The sequence below is a fragment of the Daphnia pulex genome, chromosome 12 (genome assembly GCF_021134715.1).
Source record: "Daphnia pulex isolate KAP4 chromosome 12, ASM2113471v1".
NCBI lineage: Eukaryota > Metazoa > Arthropoda > Branchiopoda > Diplostraca > Daphniidae > Daphnia > Daphnia pulex.
Genome location: NC_060028.1, coordinates 1,460,245 through 1,486,792, shown reverse-complemented (window position 1 = coordinate 1,486,792; position 26,548 = coordinate 1,460,245). Strand labels below are relative to the sequence as shown.

At 39.6% G+C, this 26,548-nt stretch overlaps 4 protein-coding genes and 4 long non-coding RNA genes across 11 annotated transcripts; 2 read left to right on the top strand and 6 right to left on the bottom strand.

Moving 5' to 3' along the window:
- The first annotated feature begins 232 nt into the window (after positions 1-232).
- On the top strand, positions 233-8,859 carry LOC124209247. The gene is made up of 3 exons (XM_046607163.1): positions 233-426; positions 4,599-4,628; positions 4,746-8,859. Exons 1-3 carry the CDS (start codon positions 360-362, stop codon positions 8,678-8,680), a joined length of 4,032 nt encoding a protein of 1,343 aa, XP_046463119.1. The 5' UTR covers positions 233-359; the 3' UTR covers positions 8,681-8,859.
- A 1,031-nt stretch (positions 8,860-9,890) lies between these two features.
- On the top strand, positions 9,891-12,966 carry LOC124209245. Its single transcript, XM_046607162.1, has 3 exons — positions 9,891-10,596; positions 10,697-10,826; positions 11,151-12,966. The coding sequence occupies exons 2-3, from the start codon at positions 10,736-10,738 to the stop codon at positions 12,782-12,784; spliced, it is 1,725 nt and encodes a 574-aa protein (XP_046463118.1). The 5' UTR covers positions 9,891-10,596; positions 10,697-10,735; the 3' UTR covers positions 12,785-12,966.
- Positions 12,967-13,044: 78 nt separating this feature from the next.
- Positions 13,045-13,815, bottom strand: LOC124209246. The gene is made up of 2 exons (XR_006880852.1): positions 13,605-13,815; positions 13,045-13,513 (listed from the first exon to the last, which is right to left on the bottom strand). It is a non-coding gene; the product is annotated as an uncharacterized LOC124209246 (long non-coding RNA).
- A 960-nt stretch (positions 13,816-14,775) lies between these two features.
- Positions 14,776-15,598, bottom strand: LOC124209243. Of its 2 annotated transcripts, none has more exons than XR_006880850.1 (3): positions 15,445-15,598; positions 15,228-15,305; positions 14,776-15,127 (listed from the first exon to the last, which is right to left on the bottom strand). It is a non-coding gene; the product is annotated as an uncharacterized LOC124209243 (long non-coding RNA). The 2 variants fall into 2 exon arrangements; XR_006880849.1 differs by having other exon boundaries at positions 15,228-15,308; positions 15,445-15,572.
- Positions 15,599-16,779: 1,181 nt separating this feature from the next.
- LOC124209244 lies at positions 16,780-17,604 on the bottom strand. The gene is made up of 3 exons (XR_006880851.1): positions 17,482-17,604; positions 17,273-17,353; positions 16,780-17,175 (listed from the first exon to the last, which is right to left on the bottom strand). It is a non-coding gene; the product is annotated as an uncharacterized LOC124209244 (long non-coding RNA).
- A 731-nt stretch (positions 17,605-18,335) lies between these two features.
- LOC124209242 lies at positions 18,336-19,319 on the bottom strand. The gene is made up of 3 exons (XR_006880848.1): positions 19,177-19,319; positions 18,963-19,048; positions 18,336-18,858 (listed from the first exon to the last, which is right to left on the bottom strand). It is a non-coding gene; the product is annotated as an uncharacterized LOC124209242 (long non-coding RNA).
- Positions 19,320-20,784: 1,465 nt separating this feature from the next.
- Positions 20,785-22,731, bottom strand: LOC124209241 (mast cell protease 1-like). 2 transcript variants are annotated; one of them, XM_046607160.1, is made up of 8 exons: positions 22,590-22,731; positions 22,359-22,428; positions 22,160-22,254; positions 21,950-22,080; positions 21,711-21,858; positions 21,478-21,637; positions 21,248-21,387; positions 20,785-21,089 (listed from the first exon to the last, which is right to left on the bottom strand). In XM_046607160.1, exons 2-8 carry the CDS (start codon positions 22,411-22,413, stop codon positions 20,919-20,921), a joined length of 900 nt encoding a protein of 299 aa, XP_046463116.1. In that variant the 5' UTR covers positions 22,414-22,428; positions 22,590-22,731; the 3' UTR covers positions 20,785-20,918. The 2 variants fall into 2 exon arrangements, with proteins under 2 accessions (XP_046463116.1, XP_046463115.1); XM_046607159.1 differs by lacking the exon at positions 22,590-22,731 and adding an exon at positions 22,483-22,557.
- A 94-nt stretch (positions 22,732-22,825) lies between these two features.
- LOC124209239 (histone deacetylase HDA1-like) lies at positions 22,826-26,338 on the bottom strand. 2 transcript variants are annotated; one of them, XM_046607157.1, is made up of 11 exons: positions 26,078-26,338; positions 25,891-26,007; positions 25,514-25,825; positions 25,321-25,446; positions 24,768-25,257; positions 24,530-24,695; positions 24,033-24,461; positions 23,779-23,968; positions 23,691-23,721; positions 23,533-23,631; positions 22,826-23,450 (listed from the first exon to the last, which is right to left on the bottom strand). In XM_046607157.1, exons 1-11 carry the CDS (start codon positions 26,165-26,167, stop codon positions 23,155-23,157), a joined length of 2,346 nt encoding a protein of 781 aa, XP_046463113.1. In that variant the 5' UTR covers positions 26,168-26,338; the 3' UTR covers positions 22,826-23,154. The 2 variants fall into 2 exon arrangements, with proteins under 2 accessions (XP_046463113.1, XP_046463114.1); XM_046607158.1 differs by lacking the exon at positions 26,078-26,338 and having other exon boundaries at positions 25,896-26,013.
- Positions 26,339-26,548: the final 210 nt, after the last annotated feature.

Below are 26,548 nucleotides of genomic sequence, written 5' to 3'. Positions count from 1 at the left end.
CACTCGTCGATATTGTCCTAAAATTATGTCATAAAAGTAAAGTAGGAAATGCGAAATTAGTGCGTAGGAAATTTCTCAAGAAAATATTAAGATTTTGAAATAACCATAGATTATATGTTATTTATAGATAAATTTTGCAATTTAACTATTACGAGTGCAAATTTTTTATAATGTTTTTTTAAATAATTAAACAAGCGCTAAAAGTTGTTTCTTTGAAGGTCCGCTAGTGACAAGTGTCGTGATGGCAGACGACAACAAAATCTGACGTTTGATTTTGTTGGATTCAGTAATTTCAGTTTATTATTTCGTGGTCTGTCGTAGCGTAATGCAAATGCTCAGTTCTCAACCGGTTTTCCATCATGTTTAACAAACTCGATACTATTAAAATGATTGCTCTTGGCCGTAATTTCAACATCGGCACTCTCTACAATCACTGTTGGGAATTTATTGCATCCCAACAGTGATCGACATTATTGCTATTGTTAATTCTGTGTAATTTGTAGGGACCTCAACAGAGGGCCCCAATTTTACCCTCTCTTCCCATTCAATCTATTGTTCCCTACCCTACTCAACCCTAAACCAACTATTGAAATACCAAAATGCTGTATTATACGGCAGTGTGAAATATAAGGACGAACTAGCAACAACAAAGGTGTCATCTCTTATCTCAATCTTGGAAGTTGAACGGTCGACACCGCCAACAAGAGTTCCATTTCCAACATGGTCCTTCGAACCGGAGTTTTCTCCAACCAGTGTTAAGTTAGTTTCGCTCTATCACACTCAAATCTTTCTCTCGTTATCTCCTTTTGCTTAATCATTGCCGCCATTTATCAAAGAAAATTGTGTTTAATTATGGCAGGTCAGTCATTTATTAGAATCTTTTTCTCTCTCTCTGAGTTTAACTTGTTCTCAGGGGTCTAGTAAGCAAATAGATCCCTCTAAACAGTAAATTATTTTTCTTCTCTCTCTTGAATTAAAGCTAAAATATTTCCTCAAAGTTTCTTAAAATTAAAATAGGATTCCTAAATCATTTTTGAAGGGGGATTTCTTTTTTTGTCACGTAAATTATCATCGCCTAAGTTGATTATTCTCTCTTCCCTTTCAACAAATTTTTTTTTTTTGGGGGGATATTGCTTTCCAATATCTAAGATTGGGCAAACTTGGGAACTTCCCTACCTCTTTAACGTGTTCACCTCGTGTGAGCCTTAGGTTAAATTCCCTCTCTATCTCTTGATACGCCTCCCGGCATTGTAAAAACGAATCTCAGCTGATTGGGTTCACTGCCCGTTCTTTAAAAATGGGATAACGCGGGAATCTCTTTCCTTTCAAGAATTTTTTTTTGGGGGGGCTTGCTTCCCTACCTCTTAGATTGGGAAAACGCGGGAACTTCTCTAACCCTTCAATGAGTTCGCCTCGTGTGAGCCCCAGGGTGAAAAGACTTAAATAAATTATCGCTCTCTTTGCTATGGCCTTAGACCATTTCCCGAAAACAAATCTCTCTCATTTTTTGAATTAATTTGCATTGTTTGTTATTCAATCATTTGGGTAAATCTCTCTCTGTCTCAGAAGGCACAACGATCTCTCTAAATACGACAGAAAAATATTCTCTTTTTTGGGGGGCTAGGCCGGTTTCCCCTTTAAACTGGAAAAAACGCGGGAAAATTCTCTACCCTTTCAACGCGTTCGCCTCGTGTGCGCCTTAGGGTGATTAAAACTTGAATTTTTTTTCTCTCTCTCTATTTACAAAGGCCTTCCGCCATTTCGAAACAAATCTCGCGCTCTTACGCTCTTGCATTTTTTGTTTGCTTAAAGGGAAATCTTTCTCTTTTTCTGAGAAGGCACAAAGCGCCCTCTGAGCACAAAATTGGGAATTAGAAACCGCCGTCTTGCGGCAAAAACTCTTTAAATTCTCTTTCCTAAAAATTGTTATTATGCCGTTTGTGGGATTGTAAGGAGCTAGAAAATTACCCTAGCTCCAAAATCATTCAGTTTTTGCAGATATCTTCACATAAAGGAATTCAAAGAAAGTGGAAAAGACAGCAGAATTTAATTCGGCACCACGAATCTCCGAAGACCGAGCAGAACAACAAACAAAAAGGCTAATCAACTTAATCAAAACATTAATTTAAACTAATTATCTTCTTTTCGTACTCTCAGCAGCTCCTTAGGAGCCACCTCCAACTCACAATGGCTCCAAATTACGCAAGAACTTTAATTAAAAAGCATATCACCCGTATCATTAACCTCGTCGAAACGTACAAATCAACAGAAATGACGTTGGAAGCGTTTATCGAAGTCGAAAAATTAGAAAAAAAGCTAGATGGATTCTACAAAACTTATGAGATATTCTCAAAAAGGGTCCAGGCTGAAATGTACAAAGAAGGCGAAGACCAAGAAGAGATCAATGCAGACATCGACACCATGTACCAAACAATGGACGATGTTATTGTCGCCAAAATTCACATCTTAAAGAAAAAACGAAGAGAATGGTTAGACAAACTCGAAAAGGAAGCAGATGACGAAGAATGGGAGAAGGACAGAGAAAGAATGCTCCAAATTCTCCAACATCAGGCAGCAACCCAGGCAGCAAACCAGGCAGCAACCCAAGCACAACTCAATCGGGACATAATCAGTCAGGTGATCGCAGCCATCTCAACAGCCTTTTCAGTGCCCGTCGCTCCAGGAGATGTCAACTTATCACCAACAGCTTCTCAGGAGCCAGCTTCTCAAACAAATCCAGTAATAGAGTCAATTCTCAAAACCCTCTCAACATCTCAATTTGCAGCAGTATTAGTGCCAAACCCAACTCCACTAGAAGTGTCGTCGCTTACGACAACAAGCTGTAGTTTTCAAAACACCCCTTCATACCAGTCAAAAGAAAATATCCAGACGGAAGAAAAAGAGACTGGAACGGCCAGTCTCCCTCACCCACCGAAAAAAGGAGACTCACTCTCGGATTCTCCGGATGGGCCAGACGGATATCCCGACAAAAAAAGGTTTGAAAGGAACGAAATAAAAGAAAATAATTCCTTTGTTTCAAAGTTAGAAAACTCAGCAAATCTGGAAGGAGCAGAAAAAATCCCATCATCGAACGCGAAAAGTTGCTACAGCGACCAAAACGTCAAATCAGCCCAGTCAAAAGAAGTCCCGATGGAAAAGGAGCCTGGAACAGCCAGTCTCCAACAACGACCAAAAAAAGGGCTATCAATCTCAGATATTCCGGTCAAATCCAGTGGAAACAAAGACGAAAAAAGGTTTGAAGACGAGCTGAAAGCAACTAACCTCAAATTTGCAAACTTAGATGGTGTAGATGCAGTGGAGTCCAAAAATCTCTTGAGCTCCTCTAGCAACGAAAAAACTGCTTGCACACTCATTATTCAAGAAGCTCCAGCTACTCCGGCAGAAGCTCCTCGTCCTCTCATTATTCTAGAAGCTCCAGCTACTCCGGCAGAAGCTCCTGGTACTCTCAATCTTCAAAAAGCTCCAGCCAATCCGGCAGAAGCTCCTCACTCTCTTAGTCATCAAGAAACTCCTACTTATCAAGCAGAAGTTCCTGACACATTCAATTGTCTAAAAACTAAAGATTCAATTATTAGGATTCCGCCAGCCGGCTCCAAAGAAAAGGATATTCCTACCTTTCTTTTTTTCCCCTCGGGAAGGCCAGCTGCATCGCTGGAAACACTTAACTCTTTTCCGAGTCAACTTAAACAAACCAACTTCTCTTCTTCTGGAAATTTATCATCGTCGCCAGAAATCCAGGAAGCTTCGAAAGAAAATCCTCAAGAAGCCGCTGCATTTGTCAATTCAACAAACGTAGAAAGCAACCAAGAAATCATTCCGAAGTTCAGATCGCCGTGCAGTCAAGCAGCAATTCTTCCGGAATTGGCCAATCAACAAAACTCAATGAAACGGAAGCGCTTGGAGCCAGTAAAACCAGCTCCTAAACGCATCTCAAGGTTACCAAGTATAGAAGAACATCTCATCAACCAGTTGCTGTTCTCTTATTCGTTAACCCAGGTACCAAACAAAATCGTTTCACATCTACTAAAAAATATTCTTGTGTTAAAGGACATTGAAGAAGATTCCAACACACACCAATCGGTATGGGATCCTGGTGGCAAACTTCCAAAGAGTCAGCCAACTCTCAATCGGAATCAAATGGAATGGACAATTAACTGAATCCGTAGCCAGTCAACGAAACAGCTCCTCTTAATCCAGGCCATCCATCTTCAACCGCATTTTCAGATCTCCAATCCAACGGATATCAAGTCGATCAGGATGTCGAGCCAATTGAACGGGCTCTACTGGGGAGTGTGTTGGGAATTTATTGCATCCCAACAGTGATCGACATTATTGCTATTGTTAATTCTGTGTAATTTGTAGGGACCTCAACAGAGGGCCCCAATTTTACCCTCTCTTCCCATTCAATCTATTGTTCCCTACCCTACTCAACCCTAAACCAACTATTGAAATACCAAAATGCTGTATTATACGGCAGTGTGAAATATAAGGACGAACTAGCAACAACAAAGGTGTCATCTCTTATCTCAATCTTGGAAGTTGAACGGTCGACACCGCCAACAAGAGTTCCATTTCCAACAATCACATTGAAGACGTCATTGTACCCAGTAAGTAAAAAGTTTAACTTTTCTTTCTTCACAGAACGTCAAATTCAAATGCTTATTTTTAAAGATGGACTTATTATTGAACGAAATTTAAGATAATAACGTGAAATTTGGTTGCAGGTATGCGTCTGTGGGATCCAAGTGATGTTTCTCGTCTGGCCACTGTCAAAACAGAACGGAAAGAAACTGTCAAAGTTCATTCAATTGTGGCCGAGCATAGGAGTGAAGAAGAAGATGATATCGAAGATGATGAACATGGGACCACCTTGTTGTCTGATTTGGGAATGGACAATCACTCGGCCATGAGTTTGATAGCTGGACTGTTACGTCCATCACTGGCAGGAGCTTGGCAGTACCCGATTGATCGGTCTGATTTTACCACGTTTGATCACGGTGCTGAAGTGGCCGTCCATTGTCGTTCTTCCAGCAGGAAAGTCTCAGTCGACCCCACTAGCCTGGAAATTATCTGCCGGCCAGAGAGACTCATTAAGAGCCAGGCCACTCACGTCGTCGTGGCGGTCACTTACGGCCTGGAGGCCTTCTGCATTTTCTCTCCTCAACTCGGCCCACCTTCAAAAAGTTCCAGGGACGACGACGACTCATCACTCGACTACGCCCATTACTTTGCCAACGGACTTTTGAATGGCCGAAATCGACTAGAACTGGACCAGGATGAAGATGAAGACGGCCGCCTTATTCCGTTAGACTTGCAGTGTCTCCTGTACAGCGACTTGATTGGCGTTAAAAGTGGACAATGCTGGACTTTGAAGGACGTCGGCGAGCAGTACCAAGCCTGCAGGAAAGTCATGGATCACCTGGCCAGCACGGCCATCCCGTTGAGAGTCTGGTTGTACCCTCTTGGTAAGCTGATGCAGACGGAAGCCAATAACATCTACAGGATTTCCAGCAACATTTTGGATCTCCCCCACGACCTGGTGATCCGCTGGCAGAAAATGTGGAGCCGGATGCGACGAGTTCGCCGTGAAACGGACTCGTTGGTTCACCATTTACAACAAATTTCCAATGGCCATATCCCTCCCAACTGTCGTCAAAGAATCAAAGACTTTGATGGATTAATGGCCAAATTCACGTCCGCTTTGCAATCCAAGTTGCTGCCAGAATGGACCACTTGCTTCCGGAAAGGGGCCGGCATGTCAGTTGAGAAGATGCTGGAAATGATGGAAACAATTGAGAACAAATCGCCTTTCTCCACCAAAGGATTAAGCTTATGGCTAAGCCACCAGAGACATCAGATGGAGACCTTGACCAGGTTGGTCCAGCTGCCCGGCATCCGACTTCTTCTGGGAGCGGATCAGCTGAAAAAGGAGATCAAGAATCCAGGAAATGATCGATCGTTCGCCGTTGTTCTACACCTGCCCAGTCTTGCTGGACAGTCGGACATCAGTCTAGTAAACGAGATGAGCCGTTTCGTCGACGTATTGAGCACATCGCATCCATCCAGCTGGACACAATGGGCAAGTAACAATATTGCCGGATTGGACAGCAGTCGAATGTCAGCCGCCCGTCGTCGGTGTTTTATCGCTGGCCAAGAATTCTCCGGATGGGTGACGGATTGTAACCGGGACACACCCAACGTCCGGTACATGGTCTTTTACGACGAAGAATTGCGCCAAGATGGCGAAACAATTTCCCCATCCATTCGGTTATACGACAGCTATTCCGGAGAAGTTGTGCAGAATAATTACACCATTCCCAAAGCTCCTGGCCCAGTCACAGTAAAAAAGAACTATCGTGGCGTCATCACGCTGAGCTGGACAACTGAGGAGGAAGTCGACGAGCCCAATTTCATTTTGCAGTATCGGAGTGTGGATAGATCCGGAGAAAGTTGGGATTCCATTCAACATCATTCCAAGACAATTACAATCAGTTATCTGCAGTCGGAGGAGAGTTACGTGTTCCGCGTTGCCGCAGTGACACCAGGTGGGAGGAGTCGGTTCAATCCGGTCAACTGCGAGGTGACAATCAATCCGGTTTGTCGGCCGCCAATCGGAGTCATCTGCCAGTCAGCGACCGACACTAGCATCACCATTTCCTGGTACCATTTCATTTTTGACGAAGAAGAAATTGAAGTTGCGAGTGAAACAGAAAGTGAAGAAGAAATGGAAATTACCGTCAAGTATTTTGCTGTCGAATGCTGGGCCGATGGCAATCAAGATTCGTCTTTCATCCAGCGATCGACGACAAACAAAACTTTCACCATCGAACCGCTCGTTCCAGACACGCTCTACTGCGTCCAGGTCAGAGCCGTTTGCACCGACACCAACGGGTCTGTTTTCTACAGTTTGGCTTGCCGGATCTTGAAGATTAGGACGCCGCGGGAAGCCGAAAGGGCAGCACTCATCGTCCGCCGATCCAGCCGAAAGTGTTCCAGTGACAGGTGCCCAGGTGTTGACTTTTACACCTTACCGGTCAAGAAACATCGCGGGGCCCAAACGCAGGGAGTCGGACACTATGTGCTTGGAAAATCGAGTTACTTGGCGTTGGCCGGCAAGCGTCGTCAACGGACCATCTTGATGCTGGGCGCCACCGGTTCCGGCAAGAGTACTCTCATCAACGCTATGGTGAATTACATTCTGGGCGTCGACTGGGACGACGATTTCCGTTTTAAATTGATCGACGAGCCAGCTGACAAGTCACAAGCTCACAGCCAGACGGACTTGGTGACCACCTACGACTTGTACGAGATGAAAGGATCCCGGCTGAATTATTCTCTGACCGTCGTTGATACTCCCGGATTTGGTGACACTCGTGGGCTGGAAAAAGACAAGAAAATTATGCAGCAAATTCAAGATTATTTCCAGTGTCGTCACGGAATTCAGCAACTTGAGGCCGTCTGTTTTGTCGTCCAGTCGTCTCTTCCCAGGTTGACGGCTACTCAACAATACATTTTCGACTCCATCTTGTCTATTTTTGGACAAGATATTAAAGATAATATTCGTCTGATGGTGACATTTGCTGACGGTGCTTTGCCGCCGGTCCTTAGTGCAGTCAAAGAGGCCGGCATCCCGTCGCCCATGGATCCATCCACCGGTCTCCCACTTCACCACAAGTTTAATAACTCAATTTTCTTTACTTCCAACAAGGGCGACCGCCAGACAAACGAATTCAACCGGACCTATTTTGACATGGCAGTCGGCGGTTTCAACAAATTCTTTGACGATTTGAGTCGCATGGAAACCAAATCTTTGACTCTCACGCGTGAAGTCCTCGAGGAACGGAAGCGACTGGAAAGTCTTGTCGAAGGTCTTCAACTTCGTACACAAATCAAACTGACCCGCATCGACGAGTTCCAGCAAATCAAGAGGATTTTGGCGGAAAACCACGATCAAATGGACGCCACCAGGAATTTCGAATTTGAAGTGGAATTTCTCGTTCCAAAATCAACTGACATCAGCAGAACGGGCCAGTTCACCACCAACTGCCAAAAGTGTCGCACAACTTGCCATTTCCCTTGTAGACAGGCTCATGACGCAGATAAACATTTTTGCTCTGTCATGGACCGAAGCGGCAATTGTATGATATGCAAATGCCCGTGGAATGTCCATTTCAATCAGAAATACAGGTACGAGATGGTAAAGGAGAAAGTCAAGCGTTCATCCGACGCCATCCGGCAACAGTACCAAGAGGCTACGAGTGAAGCGATGACCAACGAACAGCTGCTGGAACGGATCCAGAAGGAGATCGACGACTACGAGGCGCAACTGCTGGACTTGATGCAACTCACCTACCCGTGCATCCAGCGACTGAACGAGATCGCTCTCCGACCTCACCCTTTGTCTGCGCCCGACTACATTAATTTGATGGTTGAAACCGAGAAACAAGAACATCGTCCAGGGTATCAGCAGAGAATCGCCACACTACAAAAACTCCGCCAAATGGCTGAGATCACGGCCAAACTGATCCGCGACCAGCAGAGCACTCGACTACCGCCGCCTCCAACCCAGCAGCAACGACGGACAGCCGTCGGAAGTCGTCGGTTGTCTTCGTTATTCTCCGGTTTATATTTACGTCCCACTTCCAGGAATGGTTTGTGAAATCTCACACCTTATTTATTTACATGTCCAAAAAGAGAAATAATGATTATTTGAAAAAGATATTGATACAACATTAATCGTGTAATACAGATCCGCTAAAATTATGTATTGATATAATCAAATAAGGAGTGAATAAAGCCAGATAGTTATATGAGATAAATCATAACAAGCTATACAAATTTTTCTTGAATAATTTTTCTCTTTTTTCGGTCAGTATAATTAATTCATTTCCTAAAATGCTTAGCCAACCAACCCAACACAAATGGGTTTACCGTTATACAAGATATAGTGACCTCGAAAAATATACTATGCTCCATCAAGATTGGGTCTCTTCCGGATCGACTGCTGCCGTCCTATCTATTGAAATTGGGTCACCATCAAATTAAATTTCGTGCCGTCTCCCGCGGTTTCTCCTATCACAACTGAAAACGTTCTTTTTTGCAGTTCAGCGTTTCAAGATGAATTTATTCGATAAGAGCCCGTTATTAATGATGCTTTCGTGCACTTGGTTAACTGGGTGTCGACGACCGCTCGCAAAAAGTGAAATGTATTTCTTGGCGATTAATTGGGTTTTCTCTGGCGCAACTTTTGAGTTACAACGCCCACAGTTTCTCAGCATTTCTATACATTTTTGTTATTTGATTGCGAGACAAAGATCGACCGCTCGTATCGTCTGTGAAAAATTATTTAGAAAAATGTTTTTTCAAAAAAGAAAAAGCTTTGGGAAATCAAATATAAGAAACACGTTTATAATATAAATCTCCAATCAAGATTTTTGCAAGAGATTGGGTTGTCATGCTTCTGATGAAATACACGCGATAGCCAGGATGGTATCAGATTGGCACAAAATCAGCGCAATCAAATGAATTTAAAAGAGAAAAAGCCACATACTTCCTCTTGGCAATAGAATCTAGGTGAATCAAGAAGAGAGAATAATGTTTTAAAAATCACAAAGTTATATCTGAGGTTTCAGAATGTCACAAAACACGAATGCTGTCATAGAGGGAAGCTACGTCACACAATCACTTTCTGTAAAGCGAAACGAAATAATAATATTAATTTTGAAACAAAAATACTTAAGACCGGTTTCTTATAGGTGTGAGACGATTCACTCCCGCTAGACGTGTCTGACACTTCATTATTTTCAGGTTGAAATTTACAGCTCAGCTCAGCTGGAATAAAATACTTCCAACTGTACACAGCATATCTTAGAGAAGTCCTGCCAGCGGTGTTGGTAGGACAGGTTATATTTTTGTTCAGCTCGCACCTTTCGCCCATTCTTTTCATTTAACAAATAAATAAAATACATATAAGCTGGAATTTGGAGTCAGACCGGTCAAATGTTGGATGGTAGCCAAGCAAATTAAATCTATCGAATTATTCTTCCATTTTATTCCATTTTATTATAGAAAGTCCAGCTATAAGCAAGTGTATAACCATTCTCTTTTACATTTCTATGTCTCCAGAGTTTTGTCAGTCTTTTAAAAAAACAAATCTATTCGAGAAGTAAATCAAAGTTGATAAGCAAGTTTTGTTGCTTGATTACTGCCTTATAAACCATCCTTATATATAATGATTGACCTGAATTAAGGTGCTGCCGTGGCTTTGTGATATAATACCTAACAAAAAGTATACGGTAATTCTGATTGTAGCGGTGAGTAGACGGTGGACACTTGTTTGACTACTTCTCTATACATGGAACTGTGGTTATTCATTCCTCTCGCAATCTCAGCGCAATCACCACAGCACGGTGCCCCCCTTTGTCATTTCAATTTCTCAATTCACTAAGTCGGCTGGGTCCAGCCTCTTCGGTTGTGTGTGTGCTCAGTTTTTAATTGATAACAGAAATTTAATTGTAGTGTTTTTTGTGGTTGGAGTTGGACATACCTAATAAAATTCGGAATAATAAAAATTAGGTAAGAATCAAAATCCATTTTTACAAAGTGAATCAAGAATAAGCTGTTTGAATAAAAATTTAATTTTGATGTGATAATAACCGCTGGTATTTGATAACAGGTGACAAAGTGCGGACAAACATTTTGTCGCTTAACTTAAATGGATACTTCTCGGATATCAGTTTCCGCTCTGGGCCGCGATGTGGTGGTCGGAGATCTTTACAACTATTACACTGACGATATCATGAAAAGTAAGATTTTTTATCTCAACAAAATGATGTTAAGTATTTCAAAAAGGTTATCAGTCCGTGAACTGATGGTGAAAGTGGTTTTCAGATTTCTTTTTTTTTCAATCTTATAAGGAGGTAAGCCTTTTACGTGTTGACAGTTGACAAATGAATACACATTGCGAAATTAGAAAGGAACTTAACTACTTTGCATCTGCAACATTAGCTCCGTTATTATAGCCTATATCGATGGCGATCGCAAAGATGCCGACGTTAAAAATCATATGAATAATATTTTTATTAGAAATCCGTACTGCATAATAATGACATTGGCTTGTATCCAAACAGGTAATATTGCAGTACCTGTCGAATGCGTACGCGTCGAGCACAAAGCCATTCCAGAATCGGAGCGCTCCTTTTTCTTCAACCAACCCGCCAAATTCAAACCTTCTTTACTTGGAATCAATTCACATGTCCAGCAGAGCATCGAGCAAGGATTCGTGGACCTCGATCAACTTTGGTTCGCCGAATTCTTGCGACCCAATGTGACAGAATCCCGTGATAATGAGGCCATAGTCACCGCCTTCTTCCGCGTTGTCAGACGGACTGAAACTCTGGATCGACAATTCCTCGAATCTAAAATCTACGACTATCAGCTGGACAGCGGCGGACGGGCCACGCATTTGGTCGAACAGGTTGTCTACGGATCCGAGCTGATTTGCTCCATGCGCCGGACCGTCGACTGGCGTCGGGAAACCAAGGAAAGCGTCGAAGAAAATATCTATTTAGTAGCCAAAGCTTATTTTGAGCGGATTTTCGGACCAAAAGCAACTAGTAATAATAATATCGATCCTCCAGCCGAACTGGACAAACTGTCGTGTAGAATCCTGAGCAGTTTGGAAGACGTCCAACCGACCGAGACTTCATTCCGCCAATCCTGCGAGTTCCTGAGAGACGTCATCAATTTCAAAGAGGATAACCAACCCGCCAAATTGTGGCGGCCCATCTACATCGTCCGGTGTCAAATACCCAGGCAAATCGAGACGCGGATATTTTGGGACAGGATATCCGACAAGAGGCTCAAGATCGAACGGAAATGGCACTGGATTTTGAAGGAGAGCCGCAGGATTTTGAGACACCCGTACCTCAATCAAATTCCTCCCATCGCCAGGGCGGTGTACCAATTCCTCGACTTGCTGGAGCCCATTGAAAAGGAGATCAAGCAATTCAATTTGAATGTTCTCGGCAAGAAGTACACTCAGGAGCAAGTTGGGAGCGATATTAAAATCATTATCGATAGCGTCCTGCTGTCGGACATGGTCAATTGGCTCATTCAGAGACGTTGCGATATCGACGCCATGTGTTTGCTGTTTAAAGGCAAACAAATGGCCATGTACGACATTGCGGAAATCGAATCCCGGCCTCATTCGACCATCGAGAGGCGGGCCAGAGTTTTCGTCTTGAAAGTTGAATACAACCCGGATCCGCTGATGAAACGCGTCCAGAATTTGATCGGCGATCCGAATCCGATCATCAAAATCCCCGTTTTTCCGGTTATGTTATCCGGTAATAAAGAACGTCTGGCGGTAGTTAGTCAGGCGTTTCACGAATTTTCAGAAGAGGCTCACTGGTGTTCCAATGACAAGAACAACTACCAGATTGGACTGGTTCCGGTTTCTTCCGCTCTGGATGAGGCAACCATCAAGACGATTTTGTATCCTGCCATCGAGTTTAATACGCAGACATGTTCGCCGGTTATCAGCCAACAGTTAGCTGCCAGTTCTAAAACAGAACAAGAAAGTTATACTCACAAAGAGGACGAATCTCTTCCGTGTCAGCAACCGACTTCTGCGCAGCATAATTTAAAGAATTCATCTCAGATTCATTTAAAAACAACATCATCAGCCACACCAAAGCAAAATCCTTACGAAAAAGTCTCGTATTTACTAATGAAAACTTTTTGTCAAGTATTTAATGATTGAGAATGTTAACCCGTGTTGCCCTTTTTGTATATCTGTATTATTATTTTTGTAAAGCTATATATTCTTATTAAATTAAACCATTTTGTACTTTCTTGTGCAGCGCTTGAAACCATATACCAAAGGGACACCCCATAGTTGGAAATGTTCGTTCCTTTTTGTCAATCAATAAATTGGTAATAATCCGCGGTAGTTATGCGAGTTGTTAAATTGTCACACAACGTACACGATTAAATCAATTGTCTAAATTGAAAATAGGAAACTTTTGTTAGACTTTCATGTACTGAACAGATTGAAGACAATTCGGAAAATTCAACGGAAGAATACAAAGATGAAGGCTTTTAGATGATATTACATATTAAAGGAGCAAAAGATAAGATCAAACAGTATAATTATAATAAGGAGAGCAGGGGAGAGGATTAATAAGATACGATGCTTTTATATTCATAGTTCACGTAAGATTTAATTGTGAAAAGTCGACTCATTAGTTTAGATTTTGTCTTTATTTGCGTCCTGGGCGCCTTTTATTCGTGTTGGGCATGTCCGTCCAGTTAGAGCAGCAAAGAAAGTGACCTGCAAGATTGTGGCAGTTCAATCCCCCTGTTAGAAGTCCGTTGTGGTGATAAAGCGATGACAGGGAGATGCCACATTTGTCGGCAATAGACAAACAGGTATCATCGCTATTCAAGCGAAATCCATGACGGCAGTTTGGATGCGAAGAATTAGCAAAATCTGTTTTTATTTCGAGAGAAATAAAGCATTCACTGTTAATTACGCATTACCTGTAGTCAGTCTACTATCATCACATGTTTGAAATATATACCAGTGAATACCAGTTTGGCTGCTACTGCCTTGGAAGATAACCAGTGCTTTACTGAACTTTTTTTTTTTTATTGCTAAAGAACTGACTTAAATTGAACTCTAGTCAACTTTGGTTATACTCCGATCCGTGCACTGTTAAAACGATTGCCTGTACTGATTTTTCGTGGTTGCTATAATCGTAAAATAGACGGATATCCTCTAAAATAAATTGTGATCGGCCTCAACTTATTTTTCTTGGTTTATGATATTAAATCAGCTAGTCTCAACCGTCTCAGCAAAACCTCTAAATGGTGGTAGCAGTGCTAGTGGCTAACCCCAAAAATTAAAAAAATAAATGACGGAAATAGATTAGCCACGATACAATCAACCATGCGTAAAAAAAATTGTTGGAATTTTTGAAAATACAGCAACAATATAAAGCAAAATCCTTATGAAACAGTAGCAATAAATAATCTTTGCTTTCCAGAGGAATATCTCGATTTCGATAAATATCTTAAATAAATTCCAATATTCAAGGGAAAATGAGGTAGGACAGTAACCACAATTTTTTTTTTACCATCAAGCCATCTCAGGAAGTACAAATTTATAACAAACTGTAATTTTCTCGTAGTTCGCACTTTCACTAATTACCCTAAGTTTTACGTTTAATGAGAGATAACTTAAACTATGAAGTTGAACTCATCTTCTCTACAAACTGCCATGGAACTCATACAGCAATATAATTACCCTAGGCCTGCTGAGTTGTTCGAGGTAGCTAACTTGTTTGGATATAATAGATCCCAGGATTTGTCATTATAGACATCACAATTAGATTTGTGAAACGCCGAAACGACTTTCATGATATTATTTATGAATTTTTCTAGCCTATTTATTTGCGCCCATTCCATCCATTACCTACATCAAAGGAAATGGCCCGGCCGAATAAAAATTATGGCGGAAATTGTTGATTAGCCCCGATGCAATAAGCAACCGCATGCGTCGTAGAAAAGGGGTCTTACCGTCTTAGTACCCCTTGATGGTAGGCTAGAGAAAATTTTGAGTGTGCAATTTGAATTTCCTTGCCAGTTTTACATTTTGGGTGGCGACGTTGCGACTCATGAAATAATGTAATGTAACTCAGTAACTGTGTTTGAAAAATAAGCCAGTAAGCATATATGGAAAGTCGAAAACAATTCGGAAAATTCAACACAAGGATGAATATGTATTATCTAATGTCAAGTGCAAAAGAAGGCCAATCAAAAATGATATAAGGAGAGAGTGATTTCATATTCAATTTCATAAAGTGATAAAGCCAAAATGATTTTCGTTATTGTTTGTGAATTTGTCTTTATTTGCGTCCATTCCAGTTAGTGCAGCAAACGTATTGACCCGGCTGATTGCCGCAGTTATTTCCCCATTGTAGAAGTCCGTTGTGGTGGAAAAGTGTTTTCAGGCTAACGCCACATTTTTGGGCAAGACTCGAACAGGTATCATCTCTATTCAATCGAAATCCATGATCGCAGTCTTGATGCGAGTAAGCGAAATCTGTTCATTCAGAGAGAGATAAAATATTCACTATTATTAAAAACTACCTTTGATAAATAACATACAATCATTTCAAGTCTTCAACATGTTCAAAGTATACCAGTGAAGTTAATAAGAACGAAGAGCGAAACGACCACCAGGAAAAGGGAAACGGAAGACATTCTCTTGGGAACCATTGCTGCTATAACAAAATCGAAAAATGACACAAATATTTAAGCAAATTAATTTTATTAATTTAATAATTATTAAAATTATTAAAATAAACAAAATTATGTCGTTTTTTTCTCTCTTATTAGCCTACCCATATTACTTCTTACCTAGTGGTTTGGCTGCTACTGCCTTGGACGCTAAGCCTAAAGTGATTTTTAAAAAATTTGAAGAACTTGTGATGAATTCAAGCGAACTAGTCTACCCTTTTTATACTCCGACCCATGTAGACTGTAAACATTGTGGCTGTTTTTTGTTGTGATTGCTTAACCAAGAAATAGACGGATATTCTCCAGAATTGTAGTTCGGCTCAAAATGTTCGGTGATTGTGGTTTTTTATACTAAATCAGCTGCTCCCAATAAAACCCGTAATTATTGATAATACAGCGAACGCCCGCAAACCCCCAAAAATTTAAACACTGGCGGTTATTGATTAGACTGTTAAAACGATAACTGATTTTTCGTGGTTGCTATAACCAGCTAGAAATAGACGGATATCCTCCAAAACCGCGTGATTGGCATACACATTTTCGTGGTTTGTGATAAAATGTTTGTAGATAGTAGCAAATCCCCAAATAAAACTAATATTTAATTTAAAAAAAAAAAACGACGGTAATAATTGATTATAGAAACGAGCAATCAACTATGTGTCGTAAAACTATTTTCTTTGGATTTTTTTTTTAAATACAGCAAACATGCAACACTATTGCAAAATCTTTATAGAAAAGTAGTAGCAATGTAACAACTTTTCTTCCTAGGAATATCTCGATTGCATATAGATATTTTAATCATTCCCAATATTCAAGAGAAAATGAGGTAGCCTACAGCAACAATCAACTTTTTCACCATCATCAAAGCCATCTCAGGAAATACAAATTTATAACAAACTGTAATTTTCTCGTAGTTCGCAATTTCACTAATTACCCTAAGTTTTACGTTTAATGAGAGATAACTTAAACTATGAAGTTGAACTCATCTTCTCTACAAACTGCCATGGAACTCATACAATATAATTACCCTAGGCCTGTTGAGTTGTTCGAGGTAGCTAACTTGTTTGGATATAATAGATCACAGGATTTTTCATTATAGACATCACAATTAGATTTGTGGAACGCCGAAACGACTTTCATTATATTTATGAATTTTTCTTTTCATTTTCGCATATTCCATCCATTGCAGCAAAGGAAATGGCCCGGCCAAATAAAAATTATGGCGAAAATTGTTGATTAGCCACGATGCAATAAGCAACCGCATGCGTCGTAGAAAAGGGGTCTTATTACCGTCTTAGTACCCCTTGATGGTAGGCTAAAGAAAATTTTGAGTGTACAATTTGAATTTCCTTGCCAGTTTTACATTTTGGCGACGTTGCGACTCATGAAATAATGTAATGTAACTCAGTAACTGTGTTTGAAAAAGCCAGTAAGCATATATGGAAAGTCGAAAACAATTGGGAAAATTCAACACAAGGATGAATATGTATTATCTAATGTCAAGTGCAAAAGAAGGCCAATCAATAATGATATAAGGAGAGAGTGATTTTACATTCAATTTCATAAAGTGATAAAGCCAAAATGATTTTCGTTATTGTTTGTGAATTTGTCTTTATTTGCGTCCTCTACTCCAGTTAGTGCAGCAAACAAATCCACTGCCGTATCTAGGACCGCAGTTATTTCCCCATTGTAGTTTTCTGTTGTGTTGGAAAAGTGTTTGCAGGCTAACGCCACATTTTTGGGCAAGACCCGAACAGGTATCATCTCTATCTATTGCAAATCCATAATCGCAGTCTGCATAATTCTTAACCCCGTCTTTGGCAGCCCCGTCTTTTTGCGAGTAAGCGAAATCTGTTCATTCCGAGAGAGATAAAATATTCACTATTATTAAAAACTACCTTTGATAAACATACAATCATTTCAAGTTTTCAACATGTTCAAAGTATACCAGTGAAGTTAATAAGAACGAAGAGCGAAACGACCACCAGGAAAAGGGAAACGGAAGACATTTTTTGGGGAACCATTGCTGCTATAACAAAATCGAAAAATGACACAAATATTTAAGCAAATTAATTTTATTAATTTAATAATAATTTAAATAATTAAAATAAACAAAATGTCGTTTTTTTCTCTCTTATTACCCATATTACTTCTTACCTAGTGGTTTGGCTGCTACTGCCTTGGACGCTAAGCCTAAAGTGATTTTTTAAATATTTGAAGAACTTGTGATGAATTCAAGCGAACTAGTCTACCCTTTTTATACTCCGACCCATGTAAAGTGATAAAATGGTGGCTGCTTTTTTTTGTGATTGCTTAACCAAGAAATAGACGGATATTCTCCAGAATTGTAGTTCGGCTCAAAATGTTCGGTGATAGTGGTTTTTTATACTAAATCAGCTGCTCCCAATAAAACCCGTAATTATTGATAATAAGCGAACCCCCGCAAACCCCCCAAAATTTAAACACTGGCGGTTATTGATTAGACTGTTAAAACGATTACTGATTTTTCGTGGTTGCTATGCTATAACCAGCTAGAAATAGACGGATATCCTCCAAAATCGCGTGATTGGCATACACATTTTCGTGGTTTGTGATAAAATGTTTGTAGATAGTAGCAAATCCCCAAATAAAAATAATAATTAATTTAAAAAAAACGACGGTAATTGATTATAGAAACGAGCAATCAACTAGGCCCTACGTGTCGTAAAACTATTTTTCTTTGGATTTTTTGAAAATACAGCAAAAAAGCAACACTATTGCAAAATCTTTATAGAAAAGTAGCAATGTAACCACTTTGCTTTCTAGGACTATCTCGATTGCAGATAGATATTTTAATCATTCCCAATATTCAAGAGAAAATGAGGTAGCCTACAGCAACAATCAACTTTTTTCACCATCATCAAAGCCATCTCACGAAATAAAAATTTATCACAAACTGTAATTTACTCATAGATCGCAATTTCACTAATTATACCCTAAGCTTATGTTTTATGAGAGATATATAATTTGAATTTCTTTGCTGGTTTTATATTTTGCGGACGTTGCGAGTCATAATAAAATAATGCAATGCGACTATATGTGTTTGAATAAGCCATTAAGTGTTTAGAGAAAGGGCAACAAAAAGGTTTTAGCATTATATGGAAAGTCGAAAACAATTCGGAAAATTCAACACAAGGGAAGAAAGAAATGTATCTCAAGACGTTAAATGCAAATGAAGCCCAATCAAAAATTATATAAGGATTAGATGATATAGATTTCATATTCCATTTCATTTTTATTTTTCAAAAGATTTAATTTTGAAACGCGGAAATGACTTTCATTATTGATGAATTTTTCTTTATTTTCGCCCGTTCCAGTTAGTGCAGCAAAGAAAATGGCCCGGCTGAAGATTGTTGCAATTTCTTCCCCAATCTGTAAGTCCGTTGTGGTGAAAAAGCGTTTGCAGGGAGATGCCACATTTTTGGGCGGTAGACCAACAGGTATCTCCGCTATTTACCCGAAATCCGTGCCGGCAGTCTTGCGAATAAGCAACATCTGTTCATTCCGAGAAAGATATAGCATTTTCCGTTAGTCAAATATATTATACCTTTGACACATAAACGGAATAAACAATCATTTCAACATGTTTCAAGTCCTACCGATGAAGTTAATAAGTACGAAGAGCGAAACGACCAGGAGAAAAAGGGAAGGCACCTTTCTGGAAACCATTGTTGCTAACTTGCTACTACACAATCGAAAAACGAAACAAAAATTTAAGAATTAAGAAAATGTATTATATTTTATTTCATAATTTTTAATATTATGCACCATTTAAAAAATATTCAAAATAAAAAATAAATTGTCTTTTTTTACCTATTGATTTGGAGGCTACTGCCTTGGAAGAAAAGTACTAGTGATTTTTTTAATTCCTGAAGAACTTGTAATGAATTCAAGCGAACTAGTCTACCCTTTTTATAAGTTCCGACCCATGTATACTGTTAAAGCAGCTTCTGTTTTTTTGGGTGATTGTTTAACCACGAATAGACGGATATTCTCCAGAATTGTAGTTCGACTCAGAATGTTCGGTGTTTGTGGTTTTTTATACTAAATCAGCTACTCAAAATAAAACCGTAATTATTGATAATGTATTATAGCAAACCACAAAAAATTTAAAAATTAGCGGTAATTGATTAGACTGTTAAAACGGTTACTGATTTTTCGTGGTGGCTAACCAAAAAATTTGACGGAAATCCTCAAAACCGATTGGCATATACATTCTCGTGGTTTGTGATAATATCAACAAAGCCCTCCAAATTAAAAAAAAAAACGGCGGTAATTGATTAGCCACGACGCGCGCAATCAAGAATGCATCGTAAAACAATTCTTAGTTATCAGTATTTTTGAAAGTACAACAAAGTAATTTTCATAAAATTTAATAGAATAGGCTGATGACTTCAGGAGTTCAGGGTTTTACTGCTATTAATTAATATATTCGGGCATCACTGATTTATCAGGGTATTTCACCTAAGCCTGCTGGATTTTACGTTAGATTGTCAAGAAAACCCGAGGTGCCCCTCGTCCGATATAGAGGGGCGAAGCACAACCGGATCCCATCCGGCTGCTTCAAAACAACATGAAGCGAGTCATGGCGTGATTATTGAAATATCTGCCAAATTAGATGACACATGTCAAAATTCTGGTGGCAACTAAATATAAATATCAGAAGTGGTGAATAGTTGAGTCGGGTAGGGCGTGGCTTTAATATCAAAGTATATTGAGTCCCGAGTTCGGTTCCCAAAGGGGACATAGCTAGTTCACCATTCAACGATTAGGTGGCGCCCTAAATGTGAGAAAGGTCGTATGGGGTAGTAACTCATCAATGTAGTGGATGCTCGTTGGCGTTACCAACAATGTGCAATAATGTTAACATGGAATATTGCATTAGCATCATGGCTTAAGACTTGCATCTAGGTACGATCAAACTAGTCGTCATATATTACATGTTTAAGATGGCAGCAGTTAATACTAAATCCATGGTTAATTGAATACAGTTTCTGGGTCTTCATCTTATAGCAACTAAATAGCCGTATGGTCAGATCTATAGATGCAGCTAACATTGATCAAATATTAGTCTACAGAGTGAAACCCCATACTTTTCTCATTTAATTTTATTTGAATTTTAAAAATTCTGATTCTCAGATTCATTCAAAAACATCAGCCACAGCACCATTTTGAAGCAAAATCCTTACGAAGAACTAAGAAGTGTCGTATTTACTAATGAAAACTTTTTGTCAAGTATTTAATGATTGAGAATGTTAACCCGTGATGTTGGCCCTTTTTGTACATCCGTAGGCCTATTATCATTATTTGTAAAGCTATATATAGCATGTATAAATGAAAACATTTCGTATTTTCTGTGAAGCGCTTGAATGAATTTATACTAATTCGTGGGACGCGCCATAGTTAGAAAATTTAAGTTGCTTTGTATTTCCAAATTTGTATTTATCTTTTTACAATAAATCTATATAATAATCAGCGATAATTATGCAAGTTGTTAGACTGTTGCAAATCACTTCGCGCACACATAATTAAATCAATTGTTTAATAAATTGAAATCAAATGAAATGTAAATTTTGTTTCTGGTCTTTCATCTTATCGGCGATCCATCCATTGTTTATGTATGCCGAGACCCGCGTGTAAACGCCGCCTTCTTCACACTTTGCAGGCCCATGGCTAGTGATTCCAATTTGGACGCCATCGACAATAATTGGGCCTCCACTATCTCCCTGAAAGATGACACGACAAATATTAGTAAGTGGAGCACGCACGCCAGCCGTAAATAGTTTTAAATTTAAAGCCAGTAGAAACGTTATCTCACATATAGACCATTTTTTGTTCCATTTACTCGACAAGGCTAAAAAGTAAAAACCAATTTACTATTTACCTGACAAGTTCCTTTGGTACTTGACGGAACTGTGCATAACTGATACTCGTCGTTGTACGCCACACTAAATTGCTTTTCACATTCTTCCTTGGAATTTACTGCCAGTTCAACTTGCATCATGTTGGGGGAACTCATTCCATCTATAATCATTTATTTGTGAGAAAATGCCCGTTAATATTAGACATCTATCGGCCAATTTAAAAAAATAACGTTTTAAATAAATCACTTGCCGGAAGATGTCAAACCCCAGCCAACAGCAATAATTCTCTTCCCTGCGTAATCGACTGTGCAATCGCTACATTTTTCAGGTAACTTTATCAGACTTACACCTGGATTCTCGTTCAGGACAACGCGCGTATCCATCTTCAGGATGGCGATGTCATTTTCACCCTAGCGTATGAGGGCCATTAAAAAGAGTTGAACACAGAAAATAGTAAGTAACGGAGAATCAGAGTATGCCTACCTTGCCCAACTGATTGAAATCGTCGTGAATTAAAATTCCGTCCATGGAAACAGTTCTTTTAGTGCTGGTCGAATACAGCAACTCGATCAACCCATTTGGTGGAATAGCGTTGACCCCCAAAAAGATTTCGATTTCATTCGAAAGCTCCCTAAGGTTAAAGAAAGACACACGTCACTGAGTTTAATAATATTTCGTAGCCTACTAGTTCCTATTCAAAAGAGACAGTATTCAAGAATTACCCTTGATCGTTGAACAAACAGTGAGCTGCGGTTAAAATGTGCCATTCACTAATCAAGGTACCGCCGCACCAAGGAATTGATAGCGTATCGTTTGTGGTAACGTCATCGATCACAAAACGTCTAATATGAACCTAGAAATACAAAACAAAAACATTAACTGATAGAAGGTGTACGTTAAAAATAAGCCGCACAACTTGGATTAAAACTCACCATGTATTTGTGTCGTTCACTATCATCAGGGTTCACTTCGGAACCGCCAATTATGTAACCAAACTTCGGAGGAGTCAGCCCATCAACCAACATACCTAGGAAAGCGCAAGAAACCAAACCCAAACAAAGCAAAAGAATTAAAGTAGCCATAAAAATACGTAAAAATATGTCAATCTTGATTGCCTATCAGTATAGTAACCTGAATTAGAGCGTTCCAGTCCCATTGCGTCACTAGGATTAACAGACGAGGACATTAGTAAAAGAAATACCTAAACAAAAAATATCATTAGAAAATTCGTTAAGCGGATGTTTTTTAAAATTACAGGTAAAATAAATTTCCGTGACTGGCCCGCCATGTACGAAGTGTCTAGTTTTAACTTGGTCGACTGATAATAGTTACTCGTCGTAAGGAGGAAGCCCCCTTATATACCTTTCAAACTGTGTTAGCGGTAGATTCGTGTTGGCCAGCATGACCTAGATTGCACGATAAAGCTCTATATATTCTGGAACACTCGGAAAACTCGCTACTTCTCAACAGTGATGCAGCATTTTGATATGTGTAGCTAGACTGATACTTTCCCTACAAGCTAAAAAAAGGGGGACAATTAGAATGCGGAGTACCGTAATAGGCATAACAGCGAACAAATCATTTTAGTTTTCCATTGATTCATTTGGAAGTCACACACTTTCTTTTGTATTTAAGACAATTCGACTGAGAAATGATGAAAATATAAAAACAGCAGAACTTAAGCCAAACAGAACAGAGATAAGAAAAAGGTGATTTTTTAAACAGTTATTACAGATCAAACGTTTACGGACTTAATGAGAATAAAGGAAAAATGTGTCTAGGTTTTCTTTTTCATTGGGATTTTTCTTTTACTTCGTTTGTTTAACCTAACTGGGACTCATTAAAAAATTAAACAAGAAGATTGGCAATTTCAGAATGTTACAATCCAAATTGCAGAGAATCGCAGAGAAAAATTTTAAATTACTTATCAGCCTTTCTGTTTTGTGTTCTTCTCCTCACTGTGAACATCGACATCCAGTGAACTCCAGTAGGGAAGTAAGTAGTGGGCGACGCGCTGAATGGTGACGGCTGCTCCCGGTTGGAGCGCTCCAATCAACGTTGTAGGCAAGGGATCTCCGAGCAAAGTATTGGCGCACATCAGCATGGAATCAGAAACCGATTTCAGATTGTAACCGCCTTCCAATAGGACGGCAACCCGTCCTTCGGCCAGGGAAGTCAGCATATGGCACATTTGGCCGTACCCTTCTGGAGAAACCTTGCAACCTGCAATTTCCCAAAATAAAATAAAAGGAGCTCTATTTAAATGAATGTGCGACAAAAGGACGTTTTTCAGAAAAGATCTTACCACCCAAAGGATCTCCAAGAGCCGCGTCGAATCCGGCTGCCACGAGAACTAACTGTGGATTATATTGGTTGGCGATCGGCATGATAATTCGTCGAAATGCTGCAAAAGATAAATTATGTTAAATGTTGTTCTCATAACTAAAAACTCGTCGAACTTACCTGCTAGATACTCCGAGTCGCCCATTCCTTTCTAAAAATAATTGAAAATTAAAATGATGAAAGTTAATCAAAGCGATAGTCAACTTACACTGGGCCAAGCGATGTTGACGTTGAAGCCCACCCCCGGTCCTGTGCCCACCATATTGCAATCACAGTTCTCGGGGTTGAAAGGGAAGATGTCCAGGCGGTGTAAAGAAATGTACAGCACTCGAGGATCTTCTTCAAACATTTTCTGGATCCCGTTCCCATGATGAATATCCCAGTCGACGATAAGAATTCTAAATAATTGTGGTAAAAAAGCAGTTTAGAAAATTTCTCTGCTAATAAAATTTTTAAAGGGACCTTTCTAGCTGATGGTTCTCGATGGCGTATTTAGCTGCTAACGCCGTATTGTTGAAATAGCAAAAACCAAAAGCCTCATCACTTTCCGCATGATGTCCTGGTGGCCGGATGACGGCGAATCCACTTCGACTTTCGCCGCTCAGGATGCTTTCGACGACTTGCAAAGAAGAACCAGCTGACAGCAGTGCAGCTTGGTATGTTTCCGGGCAGAGAAAAACCGAGTCGTATTGTCGTTCCAACGCGGTGAGAATCGACTGCTTCTTCTCTGAAGTCGCGGATAGTTCGTCGACGTAATCGGCTGTATGCAGCCAAAGTAGCTCCTCACGGGTGGCGATTCGAGCATCCAGTTGGAGACACCGATCTAACACTCCGGACTCCTGAAGCTTCTGGTACACGGAGGTGATGCGAGCAGGTTGTTCCAAATGGCTCCTTTGTCCAAATTAGCCGTTGAACCACTCTTTTTATACAATTCGTCTTTAAGAAATATTATTACTTACGGTTGTTTAACGTTCCGATGAAGCGCCATTCTTTCGTCGTAGACGTAACAAACTCGATGTTTGGGGACAAAGCGACGCGTTACTACTAATTTGTCTTCATCCCGTTCTTTAACCAGACGATCAGGTGAAAGCAAAACCCTCGACGTTCCGTTTTTACCAGAATTTCCTACAATTTAAATTACATAATCAAATTTAATTAAAAACAGTAATGAGTACACTGCAGTAGTAAGATACAAACCAGAAGTTTTGCAATTGATCGTTCTTAAGATGGTCGACTCCTTGTTCTCTTTAATTTCCGTAAGGATCCTATGATTACTTCCGACTAGACGCCTGTCTTCTTCCAGTGACGTATTTTTCTGCTGCAACAACACTCCGTCGACTAAATTCTTCTCGGGTTTAATTGTTAAGTTAACTGAAGTCGCTTGAAAATTTACTGTTTGATTTTCATTTTGTTTTTCAAATCGGTCTGAACTTAGTTTTTCAATCTCGTCTGCCAGGTCTGCAATAATTGCTTTAAATTTTGCTATCTCGTCTAATATCGGAATCAGGCAATCTTTTAACTGGGATGAAACATTTTCACTGAATTGTCGGTTTGGTAGCATCCTTTCATCCTCAGATTTGTCAAAGTCATGCTTTGATTCTTTTTCTAAACACTTATAGGATTCTTTGACCTTGGAAAGTTCGTTCATAGTTTCTTCTCTTAGATATCGGATCCTTTTTAATTGCTCCTGTAAATTTACCAAAATTTATATATTTTTCTGTGACACGAATAAATTTTATTGTTGTATTACCTGTAGGATATCAGTTCCGGTCGTGAATTTCTGGACATTCGCATTGTGCTCAATAAGGGCCTGATTTTCTTTACTGATCCTTGCACCAAGCTCCTCCACCTCTTTTGTTTTTTCTGCGAAATCGTCCTGTTTCAAAACGAAATAAAATATCTTTATTATCTAACATTCTTCTGAAACTAAAAGGTTCAAAAACCTCATTTTGCCGATGTAATTTGTTGCTAGGCACTCCTTTATCACATTTTGTTACAAGTTGTGTATCAATTTTCTTATTTTTCATGGTCCTATCAAGAGATTCTGTAGAACCCAATGGAGTTTGTAAGGCACAAGTGTTCCTATTCAGACACAACTTTTTGGGAAGTGGCTCTTCACTGATTTCGGTTGGTGGGTAATGGAAAAAATATGAAAATTTTGAAATCGAAGCAAATGCTACAATATCCTTATGTTGAATGGGAATTTGTTGATGCTTTGGAACAAAGACTTTATTCAAAGCAATGCCGTGTTGTCCCTGAGAAAGTGAAAAGTGATCTTGGTAAGACTATATTTAATAACTGGAAATAATAAGATAGTTACCACACTTTCAAGAGTCCACTGGCTATTGTTGTTGTTGAATCTAAATATGGCATGCTTGCGAGAAATGATATCATCAAAAATACAGAAAGAGCTATCTCTTGATCTCCCTACAGTGACCTACACAAAAGTAAAAACAAGTTTATGTTGTGAAACTATAAATCACAATTGAGAAACTAAAATTTATTACTTCCACATTAGAATTCAATGTAATACTTCTGTATTCATCATTACAAGAACCAATTCTCTGAAGAACAGCCACAAAGGGGCTTGAAGCCATGCTGAGTTTTTAGAAGAGAACACCTTGGTTAAACCGGATTTTGAATTAAACTTTGCAAACGCAATAAAACAAAGAAAAGCAATAATTGTTTTTATTTTGGAAAGCTTTCCAAGTTTCCTTTGAGTTGATGATGTTAGGTGAGGGTGTTAGGTGCGTCTGCCAAGATTCCAGCGTTGCCGGATTGAGCACTCAGCGCATAGTAGGGCCATAGATAAAGAAGACTGGTTTCGCATGTGCTATCCTTTTAGCCCTATCCCTACTGACCCCGAGTTCTTGGAGTGCTTGTAGTGCCTCTAGCGGACAAATTACTGAACTGCACCGAGGATACGAAGGGTTTTGCAGACGAAGATTGTTTTCCTTCTGTCTTGGTAAAATTCTTTG

What these genes read in the sequence shown, in the direction of transcription:
- LOC124209241 (XM_046607159.1), bottom strand. Translation starts at nt 22,515, where the DNA reads ATGGCGGGCCAGTCACGGAAATTTATTTTACCT. An exon ending in CACGGAAATTTATTTTACCT is followed by an intron (nt 22,429 to 22,482) that starts GTAATTTTAAAA and finishes TTTTTTGTTTAG; the next exon opens with GTATTTCTTTTACTAATGTC. An exon ending in CTGGGGTTTGACATCTTCCG is followed by an intron (nt 21,388 to 21,477) that starts GCAAGTGATTTA and finishes AAATGATTATAG; the next exon opens with ATGGAATGAGTTCCCCCAAC.
- LOC124209245 (XM_046607162.1), top strand. Translation starts at nt 10,736, where the DNA reads ATGGATACTTCTCGGATATCAGTTTCCGCTCTGGGCCGCGATGTGGTG. An exon ending in CACTGACGATATCATGAAAA is followed by an intron (nt 10,827 to 11,150) that starts GTAAGATTTTTT and finishes GTATCCAAACAG; the next exon opens with GTAATATTGCAGTACCTGTC.
- LOC124209247 (XM_046607163.1), top strand. Translation starts at nt 360, where the DNA reads ATGTTTAACAAACTCGATACTATTAAAATGATTGCTCTTGGCCGTAAT. An exon ending in TTTCAACATCGGCACTCTCT is followed by an intron (nt 427 to 4,598) that starts ACAATCACTGTT and finishes GTTCCATTTCCA; the next exon opens with ACAATCACATTGAAGACGTC. An exon ending in TGAAGACGTCATTGTACCCA is followed by an intron (nt 4,629 to 4,745) that starts GTAAGTAAAAAG and finishes ATTTGGTTGCAG; the next exon opens with GTATGCGTCTGTGGGATCCA.
- LOC124209239 (XM_046607157.1), bottom strand. Translation starts at nt 26,167, where the DNA reads ATGGCTTCAAGCCCCTTTGTGGCTGTTCTTCAGAGAATTGGTTCTTGT. An exon ending in AATTACATCGGCAAAATGAG is followed by an intron (nt 25,447 to 25,513) that starts GTTTTTGAACCT and finishes GTTTTGAAACAG; the next exon opens with GACGATTTCGCAGAAAAAAC. An exon ending in GATCAATTGCAAAACTTCTG is followed by an intron (nt 24,696 to 24,767) that starts GTTTGTATCTTA and finishes TTTAAATTGTAG; the next exon opens with GAAATTCTGGTAAAAACGGA.